The 25,783-nt window shown below is 52.5% G+C and overlaps 3 protein-coding genes across 8 annotated transcripts; all 3 read right to left on the bottom strand.

The window, feature by feature from the left end:
• Positions 1–1,057: 1,057 nt before the first annotated feature.
• On the bottom strand, positions 1,058–4,530 carry CHMP2A (charged multivesicular body protein 2A). Of its 3 annotated transcripts, none has more exons than XM_023516432.1 (6): positions 4,394–4,530; positions 3,483–3,696; positions 1,764–1,943; positions 1,560–1,690; positions 1,422–1,483; positions 1,058–1,270 (listed from the first exon to the last, which is right to left on the bottom strand). In XM_023516432.1, exons 2-6 carry the CDS (start codon positions 3,648–3,650, stop codon positions 1,143–1,145), a joined length of 669 nt encoding a protein of 222 aa, XP_023372200.1. In that variant the 5' UTR covers positions 3,651–3,696; positions 4,394–4,530; the 3' UTR covers positions 1,058–1,142. The 3 variants fall into 3 exon arrangements, with proteins under 3 accessions (XP_023372200.1, XP_012664071.1, XP_023372199.1); XM_012808617.2 differs by having other exon boundaries at positions 3,483–3,713; positions 4,394–4,529; XM_023516431.1 differs by lacking the exon at positions 4,394–4,530 and adding an exon at positions 4,212–4,324 and having other exon boundaries at positions 3,483–3,713.
• An 807-nt stretch (positions 4,531–5,337) lies between these two features.
• On the bottom strand, positions 5,338–8,740 carry UBE2M (ubiquitin conjugating enzyme E2 M). The gene is made up of 6 exons (XM_003795336.2): positions 8,052–8,740; positions 6,673–6,767; positions 6,501–6,539; positions 6,297–6,400; positions 5,939–6,002; positions 5,338–5,856 (listed from the first exon to the last, which is right to left on the bottom strand). Exons 1-6 carry the CDS (start codon positions 8,158–8,160, stop codon positions 5,716–5,718), a joined length of 552 nt encoding a protein of 183 aa, XP_003795384.1. The 5' UTR covers positions 8,161–8,740; the 3' UTR covers positions 5,338–5,715.
• Positions 8,741–13,858: 5,118 nt separating this feature from the next.
• On the bottom strand, positions 13,859–24,128 carry MZF1 (myeloid zinc finger 1). Of its 4 annotated transcripts, none has more exons than XM_023516428.1 (7): positions 23,886–24,128; positions 23,069–23,210; positions 21,432–21,871; positions 20,496–20,682; positions 19,957–20,027; positions 19,716–19,836; positions 13,859–15,428 (listed from the first exon to the last, which is right to left on the bottom strand). In XM_023516428.1, the coding sequence occupies exons 1-7, from the start codon at positions 24,039–24,041 to the stop codon at positions 13,996–13,998; spliced, it is 2,550 nt and encodes an 849-aa protein (XP_023372196.1). In that variant the 5' UTR covers positions 24,042–24,128; the 3' UTR covers positions 13,859–13,995. The 4 variants fall into 4 exon arrangements, with proteins under 4 accessions (XP_023372196.1, XP_023372197.1, XP_003795382.1 ...); XM_023516429.1 differs by lacking the exon at positions 23,886–24,128 and adding an exon at positions 23,317–23,380; XM_012808615.2 differs by lacking the exon at positions 13,859–15,428 and adding an exon at positions 16,181–17,531.
• Positions 24,129–25,783: the final 1,655 nt, after the last annotated feature.

Raw genomic sequence — 25,783 nt, 5'->3', positions numbered from 1 at the left:
AAAAAAAAAAAAAAAGTTAGAAACCAGCCTGTGCCAGAGTGACACCCTGTCTCAAATAGCTGGGCTTTGTAGCGGGCACCTGTAGTCCTAGCTACTTGGGAGGCTGAAGCAAGAGAATCAGTTAAGCCAAAGAGGTTGAGTTGTGGTTGCTATGAGTGTGACACCATGGCACATTACCGAGGGCAATATAGTTAAGACTCGGTCTCAAAAAAAAATCATTAGGAACCTTGTGGGTGGGTAGGCATGAGTGGACTGGCTGGCTACAGGTAGGCAGGGTTAGGCCCTCAGATTCAGTGGCCACTCTTTATAACTTTTTCTTCAGATGGGGACCTCCAGGTATAGCTAAACTTGTTTCTGCCTTGCTGAGACTACTGATACCAGTTTTTTCCTTGTTTCTGCCATTGCTGAGACTACTGACACCATTTATCCTTGTCTGAGTCTTGGTTACTCCAGCTGAGCCCCAGTGGAAACTCCCCTTTACCCATAGCTCTTGGCCTGGACCATCCACAAGTGTTCTCATCAAGCCTTCACTGGATCAAAACAGTGTTGGGCATGACAGCCTGGCAAATGGGGGCCTATACTCCATGAAAAGCCCACCATGTTGGGCCAGGCACAGTGGCTCACGCCTGTAATCCTAACACTCTGGCAGGCAGAGGTGAGTGGATTGCCCAAGCTTCCAAGTTTGAGACCAGCCTGAGCCAGAGCATAGAACTCTTAAGAACAGCCAGGTGTTGTAGCAGATGTCTATAGTTGCTGCTACTTGGGAGGCTGAGGCAAGAGAATCACTTAAGCCCCAGAGTGAGGTTGCTGTGACACCATGGTACTCTTACAAGGTAACAAAGTGAGACCTCAAAAAAAAAAAACACCCTCATGTTGGGAGTAGAGGCTGGGAGAGGGTGCTGGAAATGGGTGTACAGCTGACCTTAGGCTTCCCAAGCCCTGAACATCCAAGGTGGCTTGTCACCCCTAACCTCAATCTGCTATTTGGCTTTATGCCAAGCAACTCTAGTTCTTGGCCCCAGGAGCATTAAGCTAGTAGTCACACAAGCTCAGAAACTAGTGTCCAATGTGTTTTATTACAGAGGGGTCGTCATAACAATCCTGGGCATCTGCTGGTACCCTGGGAGTGGCAGGTGGGGCAATCAGTCCCTCCTCAGGTTCTTGAGTCGCTCCTCCAGGTCTGCATCAGCATCAGCCAGGGCTGAGGCTGCAGCCTCTGCTTTTTTCCCACCAGCAGCCACACTGAGCGAGCCTCCAGTTGAGGGGAGGTCTACAGGGGAAAAGAACATGAAAGTACTTATGCAAGAAGAGCTATGGTCAGTGAAGCCCAGTGGAGAAGACTAATGCAGAGATGGAGAGTCTGGGGCTGTGGCTGGGCCCTCCTTGGGTAGGAAGTGGGACTTTCTTTTTGGAGCACTCACTTGACAGCTCGTCTGTCAGGCTCAGTCCCAGTTCATCCAGGACCTGGGACACAACAGCATCGCTAGAAAAGAGATAACTCTTGTCAGAGCTATACGAGGGTGAGGGTTAGGCACGCATCTCACTCAGTTTCTCCATACCTCTCCTCTTCATCTTCTTCATCACCCATGGCATCATCTATGGCATCATTCATCATCTCCTCCTTCATGTCCATGATCTCTGCCTGCCGCTCAAACTCCATCATGATCTTTTGAATCTGGGGTAATTTCAGCTGAAAAGGAGAGAGGGAGACTGGTCCTCACAGGTCAGGTGGGTGTAGGAAGGGGGTATTGGGGGGAGTATACCTGTCTGTTCATGGTGCCCATGGCCTTGGTGACACCTTTCATAGCTTGTGCCATGGAGTTGTTGGACTTGAGTGTCTGGATCTTGAGGGACACAGCCTGGATGTTGGCCCGCATCAACACAAACTTGCGCACATAGCGCCGAGTGCGAACCAAGTCTTTTGCCATAATGCGCACAGCATCCTGTGGAAATAGACAAGGGTATTAAGGACACCCTTGGTGCAGCTGTGGTGTCCCCTCCCTGCCCCAGCCTCAATACCACCATACTCTCAAGTCTTCAGGGACCTTATGTTGGTTAAGCCAATAGTTAATACTCTCCTGCTTCCAGACTTCACCCTCTGCCTCATGGGCCACCACTCCCTGGACTCTGTAAGATCCTCAACACTCTTACATTTTTTTTTTTTTTGTAGAGACAGTCTCACTTTGTTGCCCTTGGTGGAGTGCCGTGGCCTCACACAGCTCACAGCAACCTCCAACTACTGGGCTAAAGCAATTCTCTTGCCTCAGTCTCCCGAGTAGCTGGGACTACAGGCGCCTGCCACAACGCCCTGGCTATTTTTTGGTTGCAGTTTGGCTGGGGCTGGGTTTGAACCTGCCACCCTTGGTATATGGCTGGTGCCCTACTCACTGAGACACAGGTGCTGCCCCCTCAACACTTAATTCCCAAATTGCTGGAAGGTAGGCCTGGGCTCCCTGCTTAGGAGATCCTTTTCCTCCATGTCTGCAGTCACTCCCTTAATTTTACAACAAAATTCCTGTTTCTATCCCCAGCCAAAACAAAAACATCTGCCTCTTAATTCTTTAACTAGAATTACATATAAACCTATTGAAGACTCAGCTATTGATTTTCTCCCCAAAGATCTTCCTCGCCTATCCCAATTAAAGGGATCTCCTTCTCAGCTGTTCAGGCAAAACCCCCGTCATCCATTAAATCAGTGGTTCTCAATCTTCCTAATGCCAGATCCTTTAATACAGTTCCTGTGAGTCGAAACCCACAGGCTGAGAACTGCATTAAGTCTGTTCCTTCTCAATGGTCTCCCTACTGGTTCTGCTGTGTACAGCTTCTTACCAGCTTTGTAGTTAAATTTTTTTCTGGTTTTTGAGACCGTCTCACTTTGTCCCCCTCAGTAGAGTGCTGCAGTGTCACAGCTCACAGCAACCTCAAACTCTTGGGCTTAAGAAATTCTCTTGCCTCAGCCTTCAAAGTAGCTGAGACTACAGGCGCCCGCTACAATGCCTGGCTATTTTTTAGAGACAAGGTCTCATACTGGCTCAGGCTGGTCTGGAACTCGTGAGCTCAGGCAATCCACCTGCCTCAGCCTCCCAGAGTGCTACGATTACAGGTGTGAGCCACCTTGCCCGGCCCTTATAGTTAACTTTTCAACTAATCATACTATATAGTTAACAATTCTGAGTCATCTGGCCTCCACCCAAGCCTTGGACCTCACCAGTGGTTTTGCTGAGAATCTCCCATGTAACATGAGCTATTCTGTCGGCTTAACACACTACCCTACAGAGATCTTGCAGGCTCATTGCCCTCACTCAAGCCTTGGCTCCTCCATAGCACCTTCTCCAAGACAGTCTTCCAGACTCCCAAATGAGGAAAGCTCCATTCACCATTCTCCATTCAGTACCTGTCTACTGGTGTTTTGCCAGTCTTATTTACTGCTTTTACAGCAGTGCCTGAGTGATGGCACCTTGCCCCTGACTACCCGAACTCACCATCTGGCCCTGTTTAGCCATCTTCTTGATGTCTGCAATGATTTTCTTTTCCTGGGTCTCTAGTTTTTGTCGTTCACGGTCCAACTCCCGCATGGCGCGGTTCAGGGCCCTTTGGTTCTGCCGCAGGAGCTCCTCTGGCGTCTTTCGGCGCCCGAACAAAAGGTCCATGGTGGTAGGAGCCCACTGACAAGCCTGAGACAGATGTGGGGCCTAGCTGTGGAGTATAGGGGACTAAGAGAACAAGAAGCACATTGGGGTCATGGAGTTCTTAAAATGAGAAGAGGCAAGCAAGGACAGGAGACATGTAGCAGGGGCCAAACGGAAGCAGCCAGGAACATTGGGGCTACCGTGGGGACACAGGACAGATAGACCTGAAAGTCATCCATCTTATGCAAGACCAAGCCCCTCCTTCATTACCATGATTCCACAAAGGTTAAGGTGTGGAAGTTAAAGTTCTCTCTCCAGACTCAAAGGGTAAGGCTTTGGAGTCTTACACGGACTAGGTGGAGGTGGACGTGAATGGGTGCCCTGGAACATTTGGAACCTTGGGCACCCAGGACAAGTCTGTTGTAGGGGGGACCCGGCGGGGGAGGACAGTATAGGTGGAGGTTCTGAGTGCTAAAAACAGGGTGGATGTGGAGGCTCTTAAGTTGAGAATTGGGAGGTGTCCCTTAATGGTGAGGGAACCTGGGTGAAGGAAACAGTTGTGGGCAGTGGGGCGCACTGTACACTGAAATCGGAGCGTCAACGGGCCTTGCACACCAAAGGCAAGACGGTGTTGGAGACACCGATGGTGCGGCCAGGAGAATCAAAGAGAGCCAAGGCAAGGGATGCCCCAGCGAAGAGACGCCCTGGTACAGCCGCCGCCCGCGAGCCCGCCCGGGACCCGCGGTCCAGCAAAGGCCACTCACCAGAGACGGGACGAGGGACCCACTTCCGCTTCCGGGTCACGTTCCTTCTGGAACACCTGGCGCGCCCCCCAACGAAGTACCCTCGGATCTGTAGCCTCTGCAACCGGGGCCGTTTCCGGATTAAATGACCTGACGTCACACAGCCTTCTCGCAACCAGAATGCTGGGAGGCGGCAGGAGTGCGCATGCGCACCGCACAAGCTCGCCTTCTGAGCGCATGCGTACTAGCTACTGCTCTTCTCTGGAGGGTCCCGGGCATGTTCTATGGGTTGAATCTCGCCCGAATGACCCTACCTAGATCTGGGTTTGGCGCCCTGGAGTGGGTGATCCAACTTTGGACATCTTCTACCTAGGCACGCCGTAGGTCTCCCATTTATTTGAGAGCCCTGCTCATCAGTGGGACCCTGACTTAGTGCCAGGCAGAAGCCGCCTCCTCCACCTCGGTTGGCCCACCCATAGGAAAAAGGGGAAAGCTGCAACCTGAACAAGAGCGAGACTCCGTCTCTAGAACAAAAACTGGCCAGGCGTGGTGGTGCATGCCTGTAGTCCCAGCTACTTGGAGGCTGAGGCAAGAGATTGCTTGAACCCAGGAGTTTGAGATTGCTGTGTGTGGTGATGAGGCCACAGCACTCTACCCAGGGTGAGAGTCGATCTCAAAATAAAGTGATTGCTAAAATTTGAGAAAAAAGAGCAAAGCTGGAAATGGCACGGACTTTTCTTATGGTGGCATAATGGGCAGACACCAGTCGTCACTGGATCCTGTCCTTGCTCCTTATCAGAGTGGGCTTCATCCCACACAGCCGGAGGTTCAGACCCGGTATCCATCATCTCCATGATTGCCCTAGTGCCATCTTGGACCACACACCTTCCACCACCCATGTTTCCCGAGGCCCGAGTGGACCTCACTTTCCCCTCCCACCCCACAGAAGGAAGAAGCAGAGGCCATGCAGTAACATTCCCCTTTAATAGCCTGGTGGGACCTCCAATGGTGGAGGGGTGGGTTGACCGGGCCCAGCTACCCAGGCCCCTTGCCTACCCACCCTACAGCCCGGAGTGGGGGCTAGACAGCACTCAGCTGGGAGGGGGGCTGGACAAGCCAATTCATTTCCCATTGCTGAGTTGGTCGGGGGAGGCGGCACCGACCTTAATCACATGGTGGTAAAAAAAAAAATAACTAGGGGAAGATGGCAGGGAGAGGAGACAAGGCCAAGCAGGAAATTCCCCCATTGGCCGCCCCCCCAACCCCTAACCCATGGCCCCCAATAAATATTTGCAGGGGATGCCAGGGCTGGTAGCCCTGGCAGGGGCAGGTATGAGCCGACCCTATTTCAAGCAGCGCTCAAAGTAGGTGGAGCCGATGTAGCCACCCCGCATGGAGCGCTGAACATTTTGCTCAAACAGCCGCCGGTTGTTCTGCAGGACCTCGGCAGCCTCCTTGTTCAGTGGGTCCTCAGGGTTGGGCTCCTGTAGCCAGTACAGGTAGGGGTCAACAAGCCAGAGAGGCAGGTCAACCCTTCCACAGCCCCAACTACCCCCTCCTACTCACCAAAAAGAGATACTGCAGGCCATAAATTATGGAGTTTATCGTAAGGACTGGCTTCCAGTCCTCTCTGTGGGCAGAGAGCATCAGGGTCAGGGGCTGGTGAGTGGCAGGTTGCCATAGGCCCTGCTGGTACTGGACAGGTCAGGCCCAAGGCACAGGAGAGTGAGAATATAGGAAGCTGAGAGGGAGGGTATGGAGCAGGTCAGGCCAGAGAAAAAGCCAAGGTCAGGCCATGAGGAAGATGATTTGGAAAAGAAGGGACCCAGACTGCAAGGGGGGGCAGGAAGGGACCCAGGCTGATGCAGTGCCTGCTAGTCCCCTGACAGGGACTGGGAGGACAGTGGAGGGCCAGTGCCCTCACCTGAGAATGTTGAGGCAGACGTTGCCCTCGAGGTCAATGTTGGGGTGATAGACCATCGTCTCACACTTCACCTTGGGGGGGTCATGCGGGTAACCCTGGCCCACCTGGCTCCAGGAAAAAGAGGGGAGGAGGGTAGGTGCCTGGCAGGGCCTCAGCTGTTGCCTCCTCAGTCCAGAGAGCCAACTCTGGCCACCTGGGACTCACCTTAAAACTGAATACAAACTTCCCGCTCTTGTAGAAGCCCTGGAAGGGGAGGGGAGAAAAGAGGAAGTTATTAGGGCACCATCCTCTAGGGCCTGATGGACAAACCAGCTCTCTCTCCCCTTGGTGGACTATCCTTGGCCTGCTCCTGAGAGCCAGCCATGTGGGCCCTCACCTCATCAGGACAAATGACCAGCTTGAAGTTGAGGAGGTCATCTGGGTCTGAAAAGCTGATATCACACGTCTTGGGCAGGTTCAGCTCGTTTATATCTGGGTTTGGACATCAAATGGGGACAGGAAGAAAGTGAGATAGGCTGGGTGTGCTGCCTCATACCTGTAATCCTAGCAGTGTGGGAGGTCAAGGTAGGAGAACTGCTGAAGGCCAGAAGTTTGAGACCAGTTTAGGCAATACTGAGACCCTATCTCTAAAACATAAATAAATAAATAAATAAAAAGACAGGTGTGGTGGTGTGTGCCTATAGTCCCAGCTACTTGGGAGGCTAAGGCAGGAGGACTGCTTGAACCCAGAAGTTGGAAGCTGCACGGAACTATGATGATGCCACTACACTCCTGCCCGGGCAACAGAAATCCTGTTGCAAAAAATAAAAGTAGGAAAAAAATCAGCGCTTCTGCATCCACTGCAAATATGCATGTTCAATTATAGTTTTGTGTTCCTGTTCCTGGTCCACGGTAAACACTGACTTTTCTGAATACACAGCCCCCCAGTACCCCCAACCCAGTTCCCAAGGGCCCCCATTCCCTGGCCTCCAACAGCCTATGACAGCCCTAAACTTCAAGCTCCCAACCATGACCTCCACTCTCCAGTTCCTAACTGTCCCCTCCCCCATATCCGAATCTCACTCACACCAATCCCTAGTACCCATTTTCTCTCTTCTCTGCATGTCTTCCGAATTCAGGTTCTCATCTGACCCCTACACTCTCAAGTCCAGGGCCTCCCCTTCCCTACTACCTCTGACTCTGAGATTCCCCGCTTGACAGTCTAAATTCTGCCTCATCCCTATCTCCAATCCCTGGCAACCACTATCCCTTCCCTACTGCACCCATTACCCCAAACCCCAAACTGCTATGGTCCCCAAACCCATGAGTCCTGGGCTCCAAGACCTACTCCACACGTCTGACTCTCACCCTCCCAGCGACCCAAGCAAAACACACTAAATTCTTTCCCACTCATCCCCAATCCCTGGCCCTCACTATCCCTCTCTTCTTTGCCTGTCACCCCAAATTCAAGTTCTCTGGGGACTAAGTCCCCAGAGTCTCCCTCCACCGCCTGACTCTCAGATTCACAGGCCTTAGGAGCAGACGCCAAACTCTCCACACTGGACCCCTATATCTGACCCTCCCCATAACTGTATTACCCCATCTCTAATTCCTCCAACACTCCAACCCTCTAGCTCTTGACTTCCAAGCCCCCACACTCGCAGCCTTCCATGTTTCTCAGCAACAGCATTACACTAATTCTGACTCCCAAATCATCCAAACCCCCACTCTGACCTCCGACCTACGGCCCCCAACCCCCATCCCTTGACTCCCTACCCTTCTGGATCCGCAGCTGCGCCGCCGACGCCTTCTTGCTGCTGCCCTTGGTGCCGCCCGCCGACTCCTCCTCCTTCTTCTGCTGCTTCAGCGAGAACAGCTTGATCATCCTGCCGCCGCCGCCGCTGCCGCCGCTGCGGGGCCCGGGATCCCGGCCACCCAGTCCCCCACCGCCGCCCGCGTCGCCTCCGCTCCTCGGACCCGCCGCCGCGGCCTCCTTCGCTGCCGCTGCCGCCCGCCGGGCCTGCCGCGCCGCTCCGCGCCCACCGCGCGGCCCGCCTCGGCTCCCGTAGTCCGGCTCCGGCCTGGCCCGGCGCCTCGGTATCCCTCGGCAGCCCTCGGACTAAATCGGCTGTTCTCGGTCCCGTTCGGCCCCGCCCCCACCCCCCCACCCCCCACGGCCGCTCCCTCCGCCCCCTGGCCCGCTCTGTCTTTCCAGGCCAAGCTGCGCTTCTTGGGTAGCGCCGCTCGCCCGCTCAATCGATCACTCCGCAAGGGGGCTACGGCTCGGGGTGAAAGGATGAGGCGGCGGCCGCGATGGCAGCTGCCGCGTTCTTGAGGAGGCTCGGCTTCTGCGGCAGCCGCGGCTTCGGCGCGAAGGTCGGCAACGGCCTCGGGCGCCTTGCCACTTCGGGTATTTCCGCCGCCTGCCTGCTTCGGCTCTTGCCACCGGCCTGCGTTTTGCGCCTGCGCACCCGTCTTGCACGGCGGTGGGGTTTGGGAGGTTTGGACTCCTTCGTCTGTACTCGGGTTTTTCCGTTCGGCTGTTCTGCGGTCACTTCCGAGGACACTCCCTTGGCCGGGCAGGAAATGGCGTTGGCCGACATCTTTGAGTGGGGCAGGTGCGGGCCGCTTTGCTTGGGGTCGGTCTATTCTATGTTGGATTAGTACCCAACCAGAGTGAGCCAGACAAGGTCCTTAACCCTGTAGGGAGACCACCTTAGGCCAGAACCTGGGTGAGGCCAGCGGCGTTGCCCAGCGGATTCAAGGCGGAGCACCGTCAGTGTCTCCCAGTTCATGGAGATTCTGATCTTTTTTCTTTTTTTGAGACAGAGTCTCACTCTGTCACCCTGGGTTGAGCTCACTACAACCTCAAACTCTTAGGCTCAAACAATCCTTCTGCTTCAGGCTTCTGAGTAGTTGGGATTACTTGTGCTCACCACAACACCCAGCTAATTTTTTCAAGTTTTAGTAGAGACGTGAGTCTTGCTGTTGCTCAGTCTGGAAAGATTATCTTTTTTTTTTTTTTTCAGACGGGGTCTCTCGCCTTTGCTCAGGCTGGTCTGGAACTCCTGAGCTCAAGCAGTCCTTCTGTCTCGGCCTCTCAGAGTGCTAGTGTTACAGGCTTGAGTCACAGCGTCTGGCTTTTTTTCTTTAAGGCAATGCCTTCAGCCTAGCTCACAGTAACCTCACACTCCTGGGTTCAAGCGGTCCTTCTGCCTCAGCCTCGCGAGTAGCTAGGACTACCGCCCCAACTCCTGGCTAATTTTTTCTGGTTTTAGCAACTATGAGGCCTCCCTCTTGTTCAAGCTGATCTCCAACTCCTGAATTCAAGCAGTCTTACTAGAGTGTTGGGATTAAAGGCGTGAGCCACCGCTCCTCAGCTTGGAGACTTTGACTGAAGTAACCAAAATGCATATTGTGCCAGTGTGATAAGCACTGTGGTTTACAGGGGTGTAGGGGAAAACCTGTCGGAGGTGGACACTTGGGGAAAAGGAGGAAGAGGTCTAGCGGGCCGGCTCTTGGTGCTGGCAGGGTTCCCCTGGAGACGCACTGCAGCTCTGCGTTTCCGCGCCTGTCAGAATCTGAGGATGTTGGCGGGGTCAGCCTTTCATCCAATCATAGCTCAGCGTGTCTCCAAGGGCGGGAGGAAGCGACGCCAGGCGGTCAGAGTCGTCCACCCGTCACCAGGGTAACCATCAGGCTGGTGAGAGTCGGGTAGCAGATACGGAACTCAAGCCCTTAAGCTTCCCAATGCGTCTCCGCGGGCATGTCTTCCCTTCCTTGTGGCAGCGCGTCGTCACGGCTTGGAGCATTGTGGGAGACATGGTCTTGATGGTCCAGTAGGTGCCATGGTGGGTCAGGCGGGTGTTTTCTTGGGCTCTTCGCCGCCACCTGACCCCATTTGGTCACCTCTGCTAAGTCGTTCTGAAGCTCTCTCATCTCCAGCGCCTACTCAAGATCCACTTCTCGCCTGGGCTGAGTCGGCTCCATCCCCTCACCTCCCGCACCTCCTAGGACAGGACCGCCCCCATTTTCACTCTAGCGGAGGAGTCGCCTCTACCTGTTCAGACATTGGTCTGGCGTCCATCCCCTCCCCAGCCTCAGATCGGAGGTTCTGCTCTGTGTGTGCCCGGCTACCTTGCTTTGTCTCTGTTGCTCCTTTCTGCCCTTTTGTGTTCAGTATTCCATCCCAGAGCTGCCCCAAGCTTCCTCTCCTGTTCTTCATAGAGCCTCCTCCTGCTTCAACCCTCTGGCTGTCCCAGCTTCACAGAATCTTCTCTTGCCTTTATCTCTGAGAGAGCTGAGTACCAGGGAAGTCTGGGGTGAGGAAGGGGAGTCAGAAGCCTCAAACAGCTTGGATTTGGGGCCAACCTGATTTCAGTGGTCCCACCTTCCTCAGGCTTCATACATGGCTGGTTCTGGGGCTCAGAGGGCCCCTCCACACTGAGTCTCCCTCTTTCTCTGTTCTTTCTTTTCAGCCACCATGCTCTGTGCTGATTTATTTTCGTACACGTCACCTATGTGGCAGTTGATGATCCTCCTGCTCTTTCCATGTAGTCTCAGAGTGGTTCCTTTTGGCCAGCCTGGTCCATATATCTATCCTCAGGTCAATTGCTGAGGGCCCATCTAGGAATGGGGTATTGGTCTCCCAGAAATGTGATCCTGGACTAGTCAAAGTTGGACTTGTGCGTTTTCTGTCCTCATGGATTATCGTCCACTGGGGAAGACCATCAGCCATGCAACAACATAGGAGAGGGAACTGACGGGGTCCAGATAAGGAATGAAGGATGGGCAAATTGAAGCTGGGTGGTGTGCTGGATTTTCTTGGGCCCTTATACTATATATACAGGTATATATAGCTGTATCTTCCTTGTCCCCACCACAGCTGCCCAAGTGGCAGGAAAGCATAGGAATTGGGTGGCTTGGGAGGTGAGAGGGCCTGCTGCCTCTGGGAAGGCAACAAAAGACTTGCCATGTGCAAAGACTCTGAGGGAAGCCAATGGCAGTGCCTCAGAGGGACTGGGCAGAGGGCTGTGAGTGTTAGTGTAGCTTCTGGGAGCTGGGAAGACAGGCTCTATATTAGGTGTTAGGAGGGGCTGGAGGCTATGGGGAGGTGCCATGATCCAATAAGCCAGAGACTGGAGGCTGGGATTAGAGCAGTGTGGAAGGAAGTAGTCAGAATCAAGGAGGCTGGGGTTGGGGTGAGAGTAATTGGATGGATGTGGCATTGTGGGTTGGGATATTTAGCTTGAGAGTGAACAATATGGCTTCAGAGACAGGCTGTCTGGGCATATTGTTATACCTGTTCCAGCTGACCAGGGCTTTGTGGGTTCCTTTCCTAGATGATTCTTATGGCTGTGGCTATGTGAAGCCAAGGGATCATTATGTCCAAGCCCTCAACCCTGCTGGGTATGATAGCACTCATACTGAGGGGCCCAGTTACCACTCCTCTGATTCTCTAGACCTAGAAGTAGCCTCTAGCCCAAGCTGGTTTGTTTTTCCTGAGGCTCCAGTCATGGTGGTCAGGGTGATTTGACGTAGCAGGGGAAAGTCCAGTTATAGCCCTGGAATGAGCTTGGATACACAGACCTCAAGTTCCTGTTTCTGGAAATGCCCAGGCCAAGGCTAACCTTGGCTGAGTCCAAGTCCAGCTGGACTCACAGCCCTTGACTGTGTCAAGAGGTTGATCAATGGGGATGGAAGCAGAAGATGGCTAGGGCAGAAAAAGCAATGGCATAGGGTCCTGGAGATGCTGCCTTGAAGTCTGCAAGATAGTGAACCTGTGCTGACAGAATCTGTCTGCTTTTACATAAGCTACTGTCAGGTGTGCTTCCCAGGACTGGCTGCTAGATGCATTTCTTATGGAGACCACACAGTGTAGGGGGGCCTCTATGGCACTGTGCACAGGACCATCCCAGATCGACTAGGGTCCCATTTTCAGGGTTCTACACCCTCAGCACCTGTTGGTTGTGAATAGATAGTAACAGGAAAAGTCCTAGAAAATCTGATTTTCTGGGTAAAACTTTCCAGTTTTTGAACCTAGGAAATGGTTTCCTAAGTGTAAAGGAACTTTGCAAAGATACCTGCAAGTGAGAACTGCTAATTTGTTAACTTCTGCTGTATCTGATGATCTTGGGTTAGCTGGGAAGAATCAGGCCATTCCAGGTCCTCTCCTGGGAGTTGAGTTGGCCCATGGCCCTGGGAACAGACATGACAGGAGAGGGTGCTGAGATCACAGGCATCACAGGCCCAGCACAGTGCCACTCACAAACCTGGGAGCTGGATGATCCAGGTGAGATCCTGGGCTCCCAGCTGTCAAAAGTGCTGAGTGCCTCAAGAACCAACTCCCCAACAGTTGTTAATAGAATTAAATCCTTGACCACATATATGATGACTACTGCAGGGAGGGGAAGGGTGCTGGCAGGGTAATTGGACAGCTGAGCTGGGGGTGGAAATGTCAGTGCTGGCTTGGAGCAAGGTCGATGACTTGGTGACTTGACAAGCTGGTAATCCCCCTGGGGACTGAGTGTTTTCTCAACCCCTCAGAGGCCCTGGGTAGTGGCCTCAGTGTCAAGGGAGGATCTCATGGAATGTCACCTGACAAGGGCTGGGCTCCAGACTTGTCCACTTAAGCATCAATGTGTAGGGCAGAGACTTTACAAATATACTATTCTTTACCTCCAGCTCTGTTAGTGACAGTGGAAGTGGGGTGGGGTAGGGGGAAAGACTAAGGCAGCAGTAGTCTTCACCTGGTAGCAGCAGGCCCTTCCAGGAGTAGCATAACCTCCCAGAACCAGGCTCATTGAGCCCCTCAGAGACATGTACACCAGTGCACCCTCCTCAGAAATCTTGATTCTAGGCCCATGAGGTACTCTCCTTTGAGCCCAACAACCCCACAATTGCTACACAGTATCCCCTCTTCAGAGTTCTGGCTCCCAAGCCCCCAGTGATTCACTACTGGGTAAGGACCCCAGTAACAGCCTGGCAGTGCTCTCATCGAGGGCCTGAGTTTCAGCTCCACGGGAAACTCATTGGAGTCTAAATTGCTATGCTTTCCTTTGTTCCTTTAGTGCAGGGGATCTAGCTGCTCTTTGCAGTTCCCCTTTTCCACCTCCCATGACAGCTTGACTTACCCATCAAGTACCTAATACCCTAGTTACCAGTTCTGTTAAAACACCTGCTATGGCTCTGTCTCTTGACTGGATCCTGATTATATGGCACCATGCAATATATATGTAGTCTGCTGGCAGATGTCCACAGAGAACATTTCTTTTCTCTGGGTTTGAAAAGAGGTATATTGCTTAGGGAGAGCTGAGGCTAGGCTGCTCAGGGCTACTCTACCCACCTGCTGCTGGGCGATTCATTACTTCAGTGTAAGTCAGAGATATGGTATAAAGGCCACCCTCACATAGGAGCAGGTGCTGCTAAGAAGCCACCTCTGTGGGGGTGCAGGGGTGTTGTGGGGGAGGGATATAGTCCTCACAGGAAGCAAGTTGGTGCATAGGGAACACCCCAGGACAGCACAGTGGGCGGACAGGGACTGTGAAGATGGGGAGGTATCAATCAAGAGGGTGGAGACTCAGTTTTCCATCTACTGTTTATTGAGCATCTACTGAGGGCCAAGCCCCAGGTGAGCCTGTTGCACCTTTGCAGTCACTGGCCTCCCAACAAACCTGCCAAGTGTTCTGACCAAGGTGGACACAGTGTGTCCAGACTGGAGCTACTCAGCACTGTGCACGTGCTGGTGCTGGATGAGCTTGGTGCTCTGGTGGAAGCAGCGGCCACAATCTTGGCAGGCAAAGGGCTTCTCTCTCTGGTGTGTGCGCAGGTGCTGCGTGAGTGTGGGCCGCTGCCGGAAGGCCTTGCCACACTCGGGGCATGTATAGGGACGCTCCCCCGTGTGTATGCGTCGGTGCTGCGTGAGGTTGGCATGCTGCCGGAATCTCTGGCCGCACTCAGGGCAGGTGAAGGGCCGCTCGCCAGTGTGGATGCGCTGGTGCTCCGTGAGCCGCGAAACTTGTGTGAAGCCCAGGCCACACTCGCTGCAACGGTAGGGCTTCTCGCCAGTGTGTGTCCTTTGATGGCGTGTGAGCTTGAGGCGCTGGCTGAAGCGCTGGCCGCATTCGGGGCACGCAAAGGGCTTCTCACCCGTGTGCACGCGCAGGTGCTGTGTGAGTGTGGGCCGCTGGCGGAAGGCCTTGCCGCACTCTGCACAAGTGAATGGCCGCTCGCCGGTGTGGATGCGCCGGTGCTGCGTGAGGTTTGAGCGCTGCCGAAAGCTCTGGCCGCACTCGGCACAGGCGAAGGGCCGCTCGCCGCTGTGCACTCTCCGGTGCTGCAGCAGCACGGAGCGGCGGCCAAAGCGCTCTCCGCACTCCATACAGCTGAAGGACCTGATACCTGTGTGCACCGCCTGGTGCTCTAGCAGCACAGAGCGCTGTGGGAAGCTTTCGCAGCATTCACTGCACGGAAAGGGGCCTGGAGGCTCAGGCGTAACAGGAAGGGTGGGAGGCACAGAGCCGGGGCCTGGGGGGTCGCCATGGATGCGCTGGTGCTGCAGCAGGTTGGAGCGCTGCCGGAAGCTCTGGCCGCACTCAGAGCAACTAAAGGGCTGTTCACCAGTATGCACGCGCCTGTGCTCCTCCAGGCGCGCGCTGCGCACGAAGCTCTGGCCACAGTCGCTACACACAAAAGGCCGCTCTTCGGTGTGCGTGAGCTGGTGGCGGAGCAGGTGTGAACTGCGGCTGAAGCTGCGGCCGCAATCGCTGCACATGAATGGTCGCTCACCCCTGTGGATCTTCTGGTGCCGCAGCAGATTGCTGCGTTGGCTGAACACCTTGCCACACATGTCACAGTGGCCGCCCTTAACTGTCCGTGTCCCGGTTCTGGGGTGGCCCCGACCCCGGCCCCTGGGGGTGTGCCAGCGGGCAGTAACTAGTGTAGGCCCCACACTTCGTGGGGAACCCTTATCCATGGGGTTCTGCTCAGGGCTCAGATCGCTGGGGAGCAGGAGCGCATGCGCGAAGCCACCTTCCTGAGAGGGTGACCGTATCCAACCTGAGAGACCAGCCATGCCAAAGTCCCGGGAGACGTGCAGTGGGGGGCTTACAGTACCTGGGGCTGTGGAGATGCTGTTCATCTGGAGTGCAAACCCTGCATGCACAAGGGGACACACTCATTCATGTCAGAATACCTACTGTGCCTGGGTCCACTTCAGCCCTGGGGACAGTGAAACTGACCAATGGAAGCAGAGGTGATAAGGGCAAGGGCAGGAATTCTATCTGTGCAGCCTTCTCTGAGGAGTTAACAATGAGACTGTGCCTTGCATAAGGAGGAAGACTGGGCAGTGTGAGAAAAAGCTTTTCTGCAACATGCGAATCTTAGGGGACATTAAAAAAAACCCCAAAACCCCCCAGCACTCTGGATCGTACATAAGTGAGAAAAAATTGCCCCTTTCTGGAAGAGCTGTAGGGCAATAGTGGTGGCAGATAGCCCTTGCACTGTCTAGGTAGGCAAAGATGGTCTCTGCAAAAGCAGAGAAGTGGGTGGGGCTTAAGGGAGGCTGGAGGTGGAGCCAACAGAAAGGAACGGGGAGGGTGAGGGAATGCAAGCTTCTAACTTTGGTCTGGATTTGAGATGTATCTTGGATGAGACTCTGTAGGACATTTGAGGAAAAAATACTTCATTGCGGCTGCTGGGAAGTGTAAGCAAGGGCTTGAGGGCATATAACATGGCAAAAGGAGCCATGAGCCTGCATATTATCAACAAGGGTGAGTATCTACAGAGAGAAATAGGTGTTAGCCACACCATGAGCACTACAGCATTACCGTGTTTCCCCAAAAATAAGACACTATCTTATATTTATTTTTTCTCAAGAAGACACACTAGGGCTTATTTTCAGGGGATGTTTTATTTTTATTAAGTATAATACAACAATCTACATTTATTCAAATACAGTTAAGTCATCTTCTTCTGGAACATCGTCATAACTCTTCAGACCCAGAATTCCATCCTGAATTTCTTGAGACTCCATTTCCTTTAGAACCATTGGCCCCAATCTTTCATGTAGAGCAATAGAGCTCTCATTAAATGTGCAGCTCTTATCCATGTAACCTGCTCGGAGTGCATTGGCAACAACACTGTCAGTAATTTTATTCCATGAATTCTTCACCCACGTCACAACCTCTTGCAGGCTAGGCTTCATAAAGTTTCCTCGCTGATTTCTGGTCATTCTATTTTCAATGTAGTTGTTAATTTCCATACGCAAATAGTCTTTGAATGGCTTGTTTATTGCAATATCAAGAGTGTGGAGATAGGCCGTCATTCCTGCAGGAATCATTATTTGATCTATTTTTCTCTCTGCTAGGAAGTTCTTCATGTCTTTAGCACAGTGAGTGCTGGCTGAATCCCAGACTAACAGACCTCTTTGGCCACCTTGCAAAACAAGTGGCAGCATTAAATCAAGCCACTTCCTTATGACTGCTTGTGTGCACCAGGCTTTTTCTGTTTCAAGAACATAAATGCCAGAAACACATTCAATCTTTTCTTTCTTGCCCTTAGTGATGATAAGAGGTGTAGCTTTCTTTCCATCCAGATGAATGGCCAAAATACAGGTAACACGTGAACTTTCGTGATCAGTGGAGGGAATGTAGATTGAGGAGGCACCCCTCTGTTCAATTGTTGTTTGGGCTCCTTGACCCATAAACACTGCAGTTTCATCCATAGCAATCATGTTGCAAGGTTGGTATTTAGAAAAGTCAATGCCATCAACAAAGGACTTGAATGCAAGTGCTCGCTTAATAACTTCTGCATCTTCCAACTTAGACAGTGTTGTTGATTTTCTTAGAGACAGTTCATGTCGCTGAAGGAAGCCATCCAGCCAGTGTTGTGATGCTTTGAATTCTGGGGATATTTCAAACTGTGGTGCCATTGCAAGGGCAAATGCTTGAATGTCAGCCCTGCGCACAACCAAAGCCTTTGCTCTCCTGTCAGCAATCCATTCACAGATTATGTTTTCCAGCTCAGGAAATAAAGGTTGCCGAACTGAACCACACTTGCGTTTCTTAGCATTTCCTCTGTCCACATGTAGACTGAGGTTATCATATTCTGCCCGCCATTTTCGGACCATTCGGATATCCAACTTCTTCTCTTTACAGAAAGCTGTAAGATTCTTGCCCTGGGAGTCCTCGACAATTCCTTTCTTGTACTCGACAGAATAGCTCTTTCTTTTTGCACTCATCTTGTCTGGGGGTATGACTAGGAGAAAAGAGTGATGCAGTTGCTGTCCCCGCACCCACGCAAGTACAAACAGCTTGGAGAAAGGAGCTGTGGCAGATAAAAGGTATTCCAGTCTTCCTTACTGCTCCACGCCGAAATGCATGGCGTGGCTACACAGCATATCTGCATAGCCATGCCCATCACTAGGTATTATTATGGGGTAGGGCTTAAATTTAACAAATGCATAGAAATCCTGCTAGGGCTTATTTTGGGGGTAGGTCTTATTTTTGGGGAAACACGGTAGAGGCTAGGTGATAGAGGAGTCAGGAACTGCAATTGAGAAGCAGGGCCTGGTGAAAGAGGAAACTTGTAGGAGGTTAAATCAAGAAGACTGAGAATAGTGAAGGGTTTAATGGGTGACAGAAAATCTATAAACTGCCAAAGAAAAGTCAAACATATTATAATGAATTAACAGGAATCAATAAAAACCACCTCAGAGTCAAAAGACAAATGACAGGGGGTGGTGCCTGTGGCTCAGTGAGTAGGGTGCTGGCGCCATATACCGAGGGTGGCGGGTTCAAATCTGGCTCCAGCCTTGGCCAAACTGCAACAAAAAATATAGCCGGGCACCTGTAGTCTCAGCTACCCAGGAGGGTGAGGCAAGAGAATCGCCTAAGCCCAAGAGCTGGAGGTTGCTGTAAGCTATGATACCACAGCATGCTACTGAGGGCAACAAAGTGAAACTCTATTTCTAAAAAAAAAAAAAAAAGAAAGAAAAAGACATGACAAACTAAAAGATTCTCTTTAGAGGCAAAGGGTTAATTAACTTTCTAAGTAAAAAAGCTTCAATAAATTAAAAAGAAGCTCAGCGCCTGTAGCTCAAACAGCTAGGGTGCCAGCCACATACACCGGAGGTGGTGGGTTTGAGTCCAACCCGAGCCCAGCCCAGGCCAGCAATTACCACTACAGCCCCCCTCCCCCCAAAAAAGGCCACGCACTGTGGCAGGTGCCTGTAGTCCCAGCTAAACTTGGAAGGCTGAGGCAGGAGCTTAAGCCCAAAAGAGTTTGAGGTTACTGTGAGCTGTGATGTCACAGCACTCTTATGGAGGGCGACATAATGAGACTCTGTCTCAAAAACAAACAATAAAAATAATAATAAAATAAAAATAAATAAATTAATAAGAAAGACCAACCTGATAGACACATGGGGAAAGGATATGAACAGTAAAGGAAATGTTAAGTAATGCTTAAATCCCATAAAAATATGCTGTCTCACCAGGCACAGTGTTTCGTGCCTGTAATGCCAGCACTTGAGAGGCTGAGGAGGGTAGACTGTCTGAGCTCATGAGCTCGAGATCAACCTGAGCAAGAGCAAGACCCTGTCTCTAAAAAACAGCTGGGTGCTGTGGCATGCACCTGTAGTCCCAGCTACTTGGAAGGAACTTGAACCCAAGAGTTTGAGGTTGGTGTGAGCTAGGATGCCACAGCACTCTACCAAGGGTGACCAAATGAGACTATGTCTCAAAAAAAAAAAGAAAAAAAGAATATGCTGTCTCCTAGTAAGAAAAATGCATGCGCATTATAGTGGAATTCATCTCTATTTTCCACACCCTCACTGCAAGGACCCATGCAAAATCCAACAAAACAGCGAGTATCCTGCACTTTGACTTAGTAATCCCACTTTTTGGGGAACAGGGAAGAACAAAAGATGAGGTATGGTGGGGAGCTTGGATGACGGCAGACCAGCACAGTGGCTGAGAGGTGGATGTCAAGGGGCCTTTGCCTGTGATGTCTGGGTGATTGGGCAGGATCCTGGTCTGTCCTTACCTGATACCTATCTTATATATCCTATCTTGTCCTTACTTGGTCTTGAGCCTTCCTGCACCAATGTCTGGATAACAGAATACAAGCTCAGTCTGGGGACTAACGAAAATGCCAAGACTGGTAGAGAATATGAGTGTGGGGAACACAGGCCCCATTCTTAGGAGGTTCTACTTTGGTGGGGAGAAAAAGCTAGAGGAGATTTGGGGTAAGTAATGGGCTTGGCTTTGGAGAGAAGATGATGCTAAAGCAGGCTGAACAATGTAGGGGTTTGTCTAGGGAACAGGAAAGCTTGAAGATGCTGGAGGAAGAGGGCTGCCTGGGTAGGGCCAGGACTGGGCTTAGCAAAGGTGGTGCTGCCCATGCAGAGGGCCCGGCCCCACAATGCTTCATCTCACTTACCTGGGGAGAAGATGCTCCCAGTTTCCTCATGCCACAGGGTCCCAGGGTGCTGCCTCCATGAGGGCCATTCAGGCTCAGTCTTGCTGTGGGCAAAGGCCTGGTCCAGTGTTGTCCCACAGCCCTGAAACCACAGTGGTCACTGCTCATCTGTGTTTGGCTAGGCTTAAGAGGAGTCCTACCCGACCCTTACCCATTGAAGCACCTGGGGCAGGGAGGCAGGCACAGCCTGTGCAGGGCTCACCTGGGCGTCCTCAGGCAGTAGGATGGGTGCAGCCTCCTGGCTGGCAGCTAGAGGCCCAAACTCCAGAAACTCTAGAGAAGAAAGGTTGGGTCAGGTAGCCTGAGGGACTTTCTACCCTGCTGCTCTTCTCAGTTGTGTGCCAGATGCTAGTGTCCAAGTAAGAGGGAGTCCTGGGTATGGGCTGAGGGCTTGGGAGGGCAGCATAGGGCAGCTGAGGGACCAGCTTGGGAACTGGTGAAGCAGAGAACCCTGGAAGGCCAGGGGCTGAGCTGTAGTGGTATGAGGTGGGCTCAGGTCTCTGCCTATGGTCCTCGATGAATCCTGGGACAGGATGGCCAGTAGAGGTCATGGAGGACTGTTTAAGGGCCCACACACAGGAATGCCAGAGTGTAAGCAGTGGATTTAGGTACTGTGCCTGACAAGTGAATGGGTGGGCATACCCCAATACTGTCAGGTCCTCCCTGAGCAGACTTCGGACTACTCAGACCAGGCACCCTAGTCTACCCAACCAGGCCTCTGCCTACCCTGCCTGTCCTCACCTGTGTCCTCTGTAACCTCTGGCTCCTCTTTCACCTGAAGGCTCAGTGGTGGTGATTCCTGCATGGGCCCAAGGGGCGTCTCTGGCCCAGGCTCTGGCGTTTGAGACTCAGTTTGAGGTAGGGGCTGGAAGGTGAAGGGCTCCATCTTCTCTGATAGGACCTCTTGGCCTTGCACCTGGACTGTCACCTAGGGAGGTGCCCCCACCATTAGAGGCCCAAACAGAGAGGGAGCTGGGCACAACCTGGGGTTCACAGGGATCCATCCCACTGCAGGACCTCAGGGGTCTGCCTGGTAAGCAACTGCTGACTTAGGTTTTTTTTTTTGAGACAGAGTCTCACCATGTCACCCTCTGTAGAGTACCATAACGTCACAGCTCACAGCAACTTCAAACTCTTGGGCTTAAGCCAGCGGTTCTCAACCCGTGGGTTGCGACCCCTTTGTAACAATGAAACTACATCACGGCATTAGGAAGGTTGAGAATCACTGGTTTAAGAAATTCTCTTTTGTCAGACTCCCAAGTAGCTGGGACTACAGGTGCCCACCAGAACATCTGGCTATTTTTTTGTTGTAGTTGTCACTGTTGTTTAGCAGGTCTGGGCTGGGTTCAAAGCTGCCAACCCCATTGTATGTGGCTGGCGCCCTAATCACTGAGATACAGAGGCTAAGCCTGCTGACTAGGTTTTCCAAGGTCTTAACACTTCTGGCCCTGAGTAAGGAGCAAAGGGAACACCTGCAGTCTCTCTCCTGCTGCTGACCCCCAGGGTTTCCCATAACCTCCTTGTATCACCTTACCTTGCAGCTCTTGAATTCTGTTGCTCTGTGGCAGGTGTACCATGAGGGAAGATAGGATTTTGACCAAGCATGAGACCCCCACAATGAGGCAGGGCTAGACAATATGCCAGTCCTAACCCCACTACTCATAGCCACTGACTCACCCATTTCCGAGGCCTGCCAAGCTCCTGGCACAGCCTGTCTGCCAGGGCAGCAGCCTCCTTGGGGCTGCCTGGCTGCTGTCTCTGCACACGCGCCTGGATCTCAGGGGGCAATACCCCCAGGAACTGCTCCAGCACCAGGAGCTCCAGCATCTGCTCCTTGGAATGCACTTCTGGCTGAAGCCATCGGCGACATAGCTCTCGGAGCTGGGCCAATGTCTCTTGGGGCCCTACTGCTTCCTCATAGTGAAAGCACCGGAAGCGTAGGCGTGCAGCCTCAGGGCCTGGGTCCCATGGTGTGGCTTCACCTTCCTCCTGAAAGTCCTCCAGCTTCACCATGACAGGGCCCTCATCTTCTGGTGGTACAGTGCCTGGGGAGCCCAGCACAGCAGGTCTCATTGGGAGTACCAGGTCAGGTACTGACCTGAGGCCACAGTCTGCCCCTGAGAAAGGAAGAGGATAAAGCTACTGCAATAAGAGTAGACAGTGACAGTGAATGCTGACTGAGTACCTACTCTATACTATGTTGACCAAATCTCAGACCTACCCCATGTATAAAGCAGACAAGGAAACTGAGGCACCAGGAGGTCATACCCCAGGGACTCATGGGGGTTAGAAGCCTTCATTGAATAACCCATCTTCCTGGCCTCCTCTGTGGCTGGGTTTGTATGAAGTCCACTAGTCCCCTTGCTCCAAACACAGGCTGTTTTGTTCTTTTTCTAAGGCAGAGTCTCATCTGTCATCCTGGCTAGAGTGTGGTGATATCATCATAGCCCACAGCAACCTCAAACTCCAGGCTCAAGGAAGCCTCCTGCCTCAGCCTCCTGAGTAGCTAGTACTACAGGCGCCCGCCATAACGCCCAGCTAATTTTTCTATTTTTTGTAGAGATGAAATCTCACTCTTGCTTAAGTTGGTCTCAAACTCCTGGCCTCAAGTGATCCTCCCACCTCAGCCTCCCAAAGTGCTAGGATTACAAGTATGAACCACTGCAAGCAATTCTCTTGCCTCAGCCTCCCAAGTAGCTGGGACTACAGGAACCCGCCACAACACCCAGCTATTTTTTAGTTGCAGTTGTCATTGTTGTTTAGCTGGCCTGGGCCGGGTTCAAACCTGCCACTCTTGGTGTATGTGTCTGGCGCCGTAACCACTGTGCTACGGGCGCCAAGCCAACACAGGCTTTTTCTTAAGCCCAGAAGATAACTCCTCTCTTTTCTAAACCTTGCCCATCTTCTAAAAGCAACCTCATTGCTGCTCTGCAGTTTTCCCTTTACCAGATAGATGGCATTTCCATCACTTACGTCCTGGGCATCAGCACCACTGCAACCTCCTCATGCTAGCTCTTCCACAATCCACTTGCCCACCCAGTGGCTCACATATGGCTCCTCACTTGGGCCCCATAATCATACTCCTCCCATCCTGGTTCCAGACGGCAGCCTCATTCCACCCACCTGGTCCCCCATCTTAACCTGTGCAAAACCACTTGTTGGTCCACTTCCCAGGCAGTACTTTCTTCCACTCAGTCCCATCCTCTGAGCCCAACTTATCACACCACGCAAAAGCCTAACTCCTCGGCTCTGTGATTTAGGTGGGGCTGGGAAATGACAGGGAACTTCTGACGAGCCTACAAAGCCCACCCCACCTTGCCTCCCGATTGAACAGGAGCCTGCAAGAAAGGCGCGAGTTCCTGCTTCTGCTCCTTTTCTGATCGCTGTGCTTCTGTGAACCTGTTTCCTCATCTCCAAGTGGGGCTGACCTCCCTGCTCACGCTGCTCCTTCTGCAGCTGGGGTTTATGAAGTAATCAGACTTTAGTAAGAGGATGGCGCCGTAGAGTCATTCCCCAGTAGGTAGAACCGATTTCGAAGGCTGCATGAACCCGTGACTCAAACCTCTAATCTTCAAGGTTCCACGTCAACCTGAAACCCTGGGAGAAACTTCGGCCACCGCCAATCCCGGGAGCCCTGCAAAGGTTCCGGAAATACACTTCCCAGAAGTCTAGGCGGCAAGGTCCGTTCTAGGCTTCCCAGGAAGGTCCCAGTGCCACCATGGCAACCGGGGGCGGGGCGCCAAAGTCTGTTGCCGGGGCAACAGTGATTGATGAGCCTCGCGCGACAGGGTAGGGATAGCCTACAGGGATTGCCAGGATTCCTGCCAGGTGCTCCCGGTCTCCGCAGTCGTCACCTCATTCCCGCCCGAGCCTCCCTGGTTGAGAAGAGCACCCCTTCGTCCTCACCTAACGAGCTCAACGGCCTGCTCCGCGCTCTTGAGCATGCGCATTCACAGATTTTTAAATCCTCCCCGGTGGACTACGTCTACTAGATGCTCCGCGTACCAGCTCAAGCACCTCCTTGCCCTTCCCCCACCCCCTACTTTCGTTTTTACCCCACCTCCTCCCGTCCCTTGTGGGTAGTGGTGATCGCAATGATCAGGTCCCACTCCCTGCTGCCTCTTTTCATACTCCCGTCCTCGAACTCAGGCGTCTGGCCCCGGTCGACGTGCGAAAGCTTCTCGAGGGCAATAGAGTGCAGTACTTCCTTGCAGACCGCGCATGCCCCACCTCCGTTTTCCTCAGTTCTCTACGGGCCTTCTCGGGATTAGGAGGGTTATGCACCATTCACGGGCCTCAAGAGAATGCAGTCAGCCTCTTTCCCCACCCCTGCATGGCATCCCGTTACCGAGAAGAGGCCTCCTGCGTTAGATCCCGGACCAAAAAATGGAGCGAGACTAGGCCCAGTGCTTTCTGGGAGATGTAGTCGGTCGGGAACCTCCCTGCGCGCATGCGCAGCGCCATTACGCCGGTGGGCGGTGGGCGGTGGGCGAACATCTTGAAGTCCAGGACCTGGTTGTCGCAGGGCAACCCGAGGACTGGGTGGGCATTCAAAATGCAATGGGTGAGGAGGGAGGAATGAGGGAATGGGTAGGGCGCTGAGGCAGAGAGATGCTCCTCAACTGAGACAGACGCAGAGACAGGAGGGAGACAGGAGGCAGAAGGGAGAGACCGCGAAACAGGAGTGCTGAGTCTCCGCCTGAAGATAGACGCTGAAAGTAAGAGCCGTCAGGTAACAAACAGAGCCACGGGTCCAAGTCAAAGAGAATTTTAAGTCTTATTAAAGAGAGCCTGTAGCTCAAGCAGCTAAGACGCCAGCCACATACACCAGAACTGGCGGGTTTGAATCCAGCCTGGGCCTGCCAAACAACAATGACAACTACAACCAAAAAATAGCCGGGCGTTCTGGCGCGCCTGTAGTCCCAGCTACTTGGGAGGCCGAGGCAAGAGAATCACTTAAGCCCAGGAGCTGGAGGTTGCTGTGAGTTGTGATGCCATGTCACTCAACCCAGGGTGATAGCTTGAGGCTCTGTCTCAAAAAAAAAAACAAACCCAGAATCAGGGCCAGGAAGGCAAGTGTGTCATAACAGAAAATGGCAGAGAGATCAAGAAGGGACGAAGATAAAAGACAAAGAGGGAAGTGAGTGGATCCACAGAGACAAGAAATGCAGATATAGACTGGACGGACAGTGAGGAGTAGAGAGGCAAAACAGGAGAAAAAGGGACAGACATTACAGATACAGTTAGATAGGCTGACAGTTTTCTTTCTTTTTTTTTTCTTAGAGACAGAGTCTCACTTTATTGCTGCCCTTGGTAGAGTGCTGTGGTGTCACAGCTCACAGCAATCTACAACTCCTGTGCTTAGGCGATTCTTGTCTCAGCCTCCTAAGTAGCTGGGACTACAGGCGCCTGCCACAATACCCGGCTTTTTTTCCCTTGTTGTTGTTGCAGTTTGGCAGGGGCCGGGCTTGAACCTGCCACCCTCGGTATATGGGGCCAGCGCCTTACTCACTGAGCCACAGGCGCAGCCCAGGTTGGCAGTTTTCAAAGACTCAGAAAGATGATAACCAGAGAGATGAAGAGTCAGAGCCAGACTTGATAGGAAAAGTTATCCAGAACTTGACAATAAAACTAAAGATGACTGAGAGCCCTGTCTCAATTCCCTAGCATTGCCTATCAGTACCGCTTCATGTCATCTGACTTCCTAAGCGAAGCACTTCTTTTGACTTTACTGTTCAATTAGATGCTACCTGTAAAGGTTGATAGGCTGCAAATGTTTTCTGCCCAGCGTAGCGCCCTGTAGGCCACTAAAGTTTTGTATCCCGCTTTGCGTTATTTCAGTGTTTATTTTTACTATCCTCCTGGAACCACCTATGTCACCTTGCTGATTGCCTCAGTGAGGTAAATAAACCTTTGACACGTGCTCACTGACTGATAGACAGGTATTTTAACTTTTTGGAAAATTATATTTCAGCAGTCTGAAGCAAACCACGTTTCCAGGCTGGGGGACAAACGGGGGTAAAAAAAAA

The sequence above is a fragment of the Otolemur garnettii genome, unplaced genomic scaffold (genome assembly GCF_000181295.1).
Source record: "Otolemur garnettii isolate 467f Iridium unplaced genomic scaffold, OtoGar3 scaffold00091, whole genome shotgun sequence".
In the NCBI taxonomy this organism is placed as follows: Eukaryota; Metazoa; Chordata; class Mammalia; order Primates; family Galagidae; genus Otolemur; species Otolemur garnettii.
Note: the sequence above shows the minus strand (reverse complement) of the source record. Positions and strands in the feature narration are given on the sequence as shown.

Bases quoted from the DNA above. Each gene is read 5' to 3' on its own strand.
- UBE2M (XM_003795336.2), bottom strand. From the start codon at position 8,160: ATGATCAAGCTGTTCTCGCTGAAGCAGCAGAAGAAGGAGGAGGAGTCG. The intron at 6,003-6,296 runs GTGAGGGCACTG...CTCTGCCCACAG, and splicing joins GTCTGCCTCAACATTCTCAG to AGAGGACTGGAAGCCAGTCC. The intron at 5,857-5,938 runs GTGAGTAGGAGG...TACTGGCTACAG, and splicing joins GCCTGCAGTATCTCTTTTTG to GAGCCCAACCCTGAGGACCC.
- MZF1 (XM_023516428.1), bottom strand. From the start codon at position 24,041: ATGGTGCATAACCCTCCTAATCCCGAGAAGGCCCGTAGAGAACTGAGG. The intron at 20,028-20,495 runs GTGAGGACAGGC...TTTCTTCTCTAG, and splicing joins AGAGGTTACAGAGGACACAG to AGTTTCTGGAGTTTGGGCCT. The intron at 19,837-19,956 runs GTGAGCCCTGCA...CTGTGGTTTCAG, and splicing joins TACTGCCTGAGGACGCCCAG to GGCTGTGGGACAACACTGGA.
- CHMP2A (XM_023516432.1), bottom strand. From the start codon at position 3,650: ATGGACCTTTTGTTCGGGCGCCGAAAGACGCCAGAGGAGCTCCTGCGG. The intron at 1,944-3,482 runs GTGAGTTCGGGT...CTATTTCCACAG, and splicing joins TGGCTAAACAGGGCCAGATG to GATGCTGTGCGCATTATGGC. The intron at 1,484-1,559 runs GTATGGAGAAAC...TCTCTTTTCTAG, and splicing joins GAAGAAGATGAAGAGGAGAG to CGATGCTGTTGTGTCCCAGG.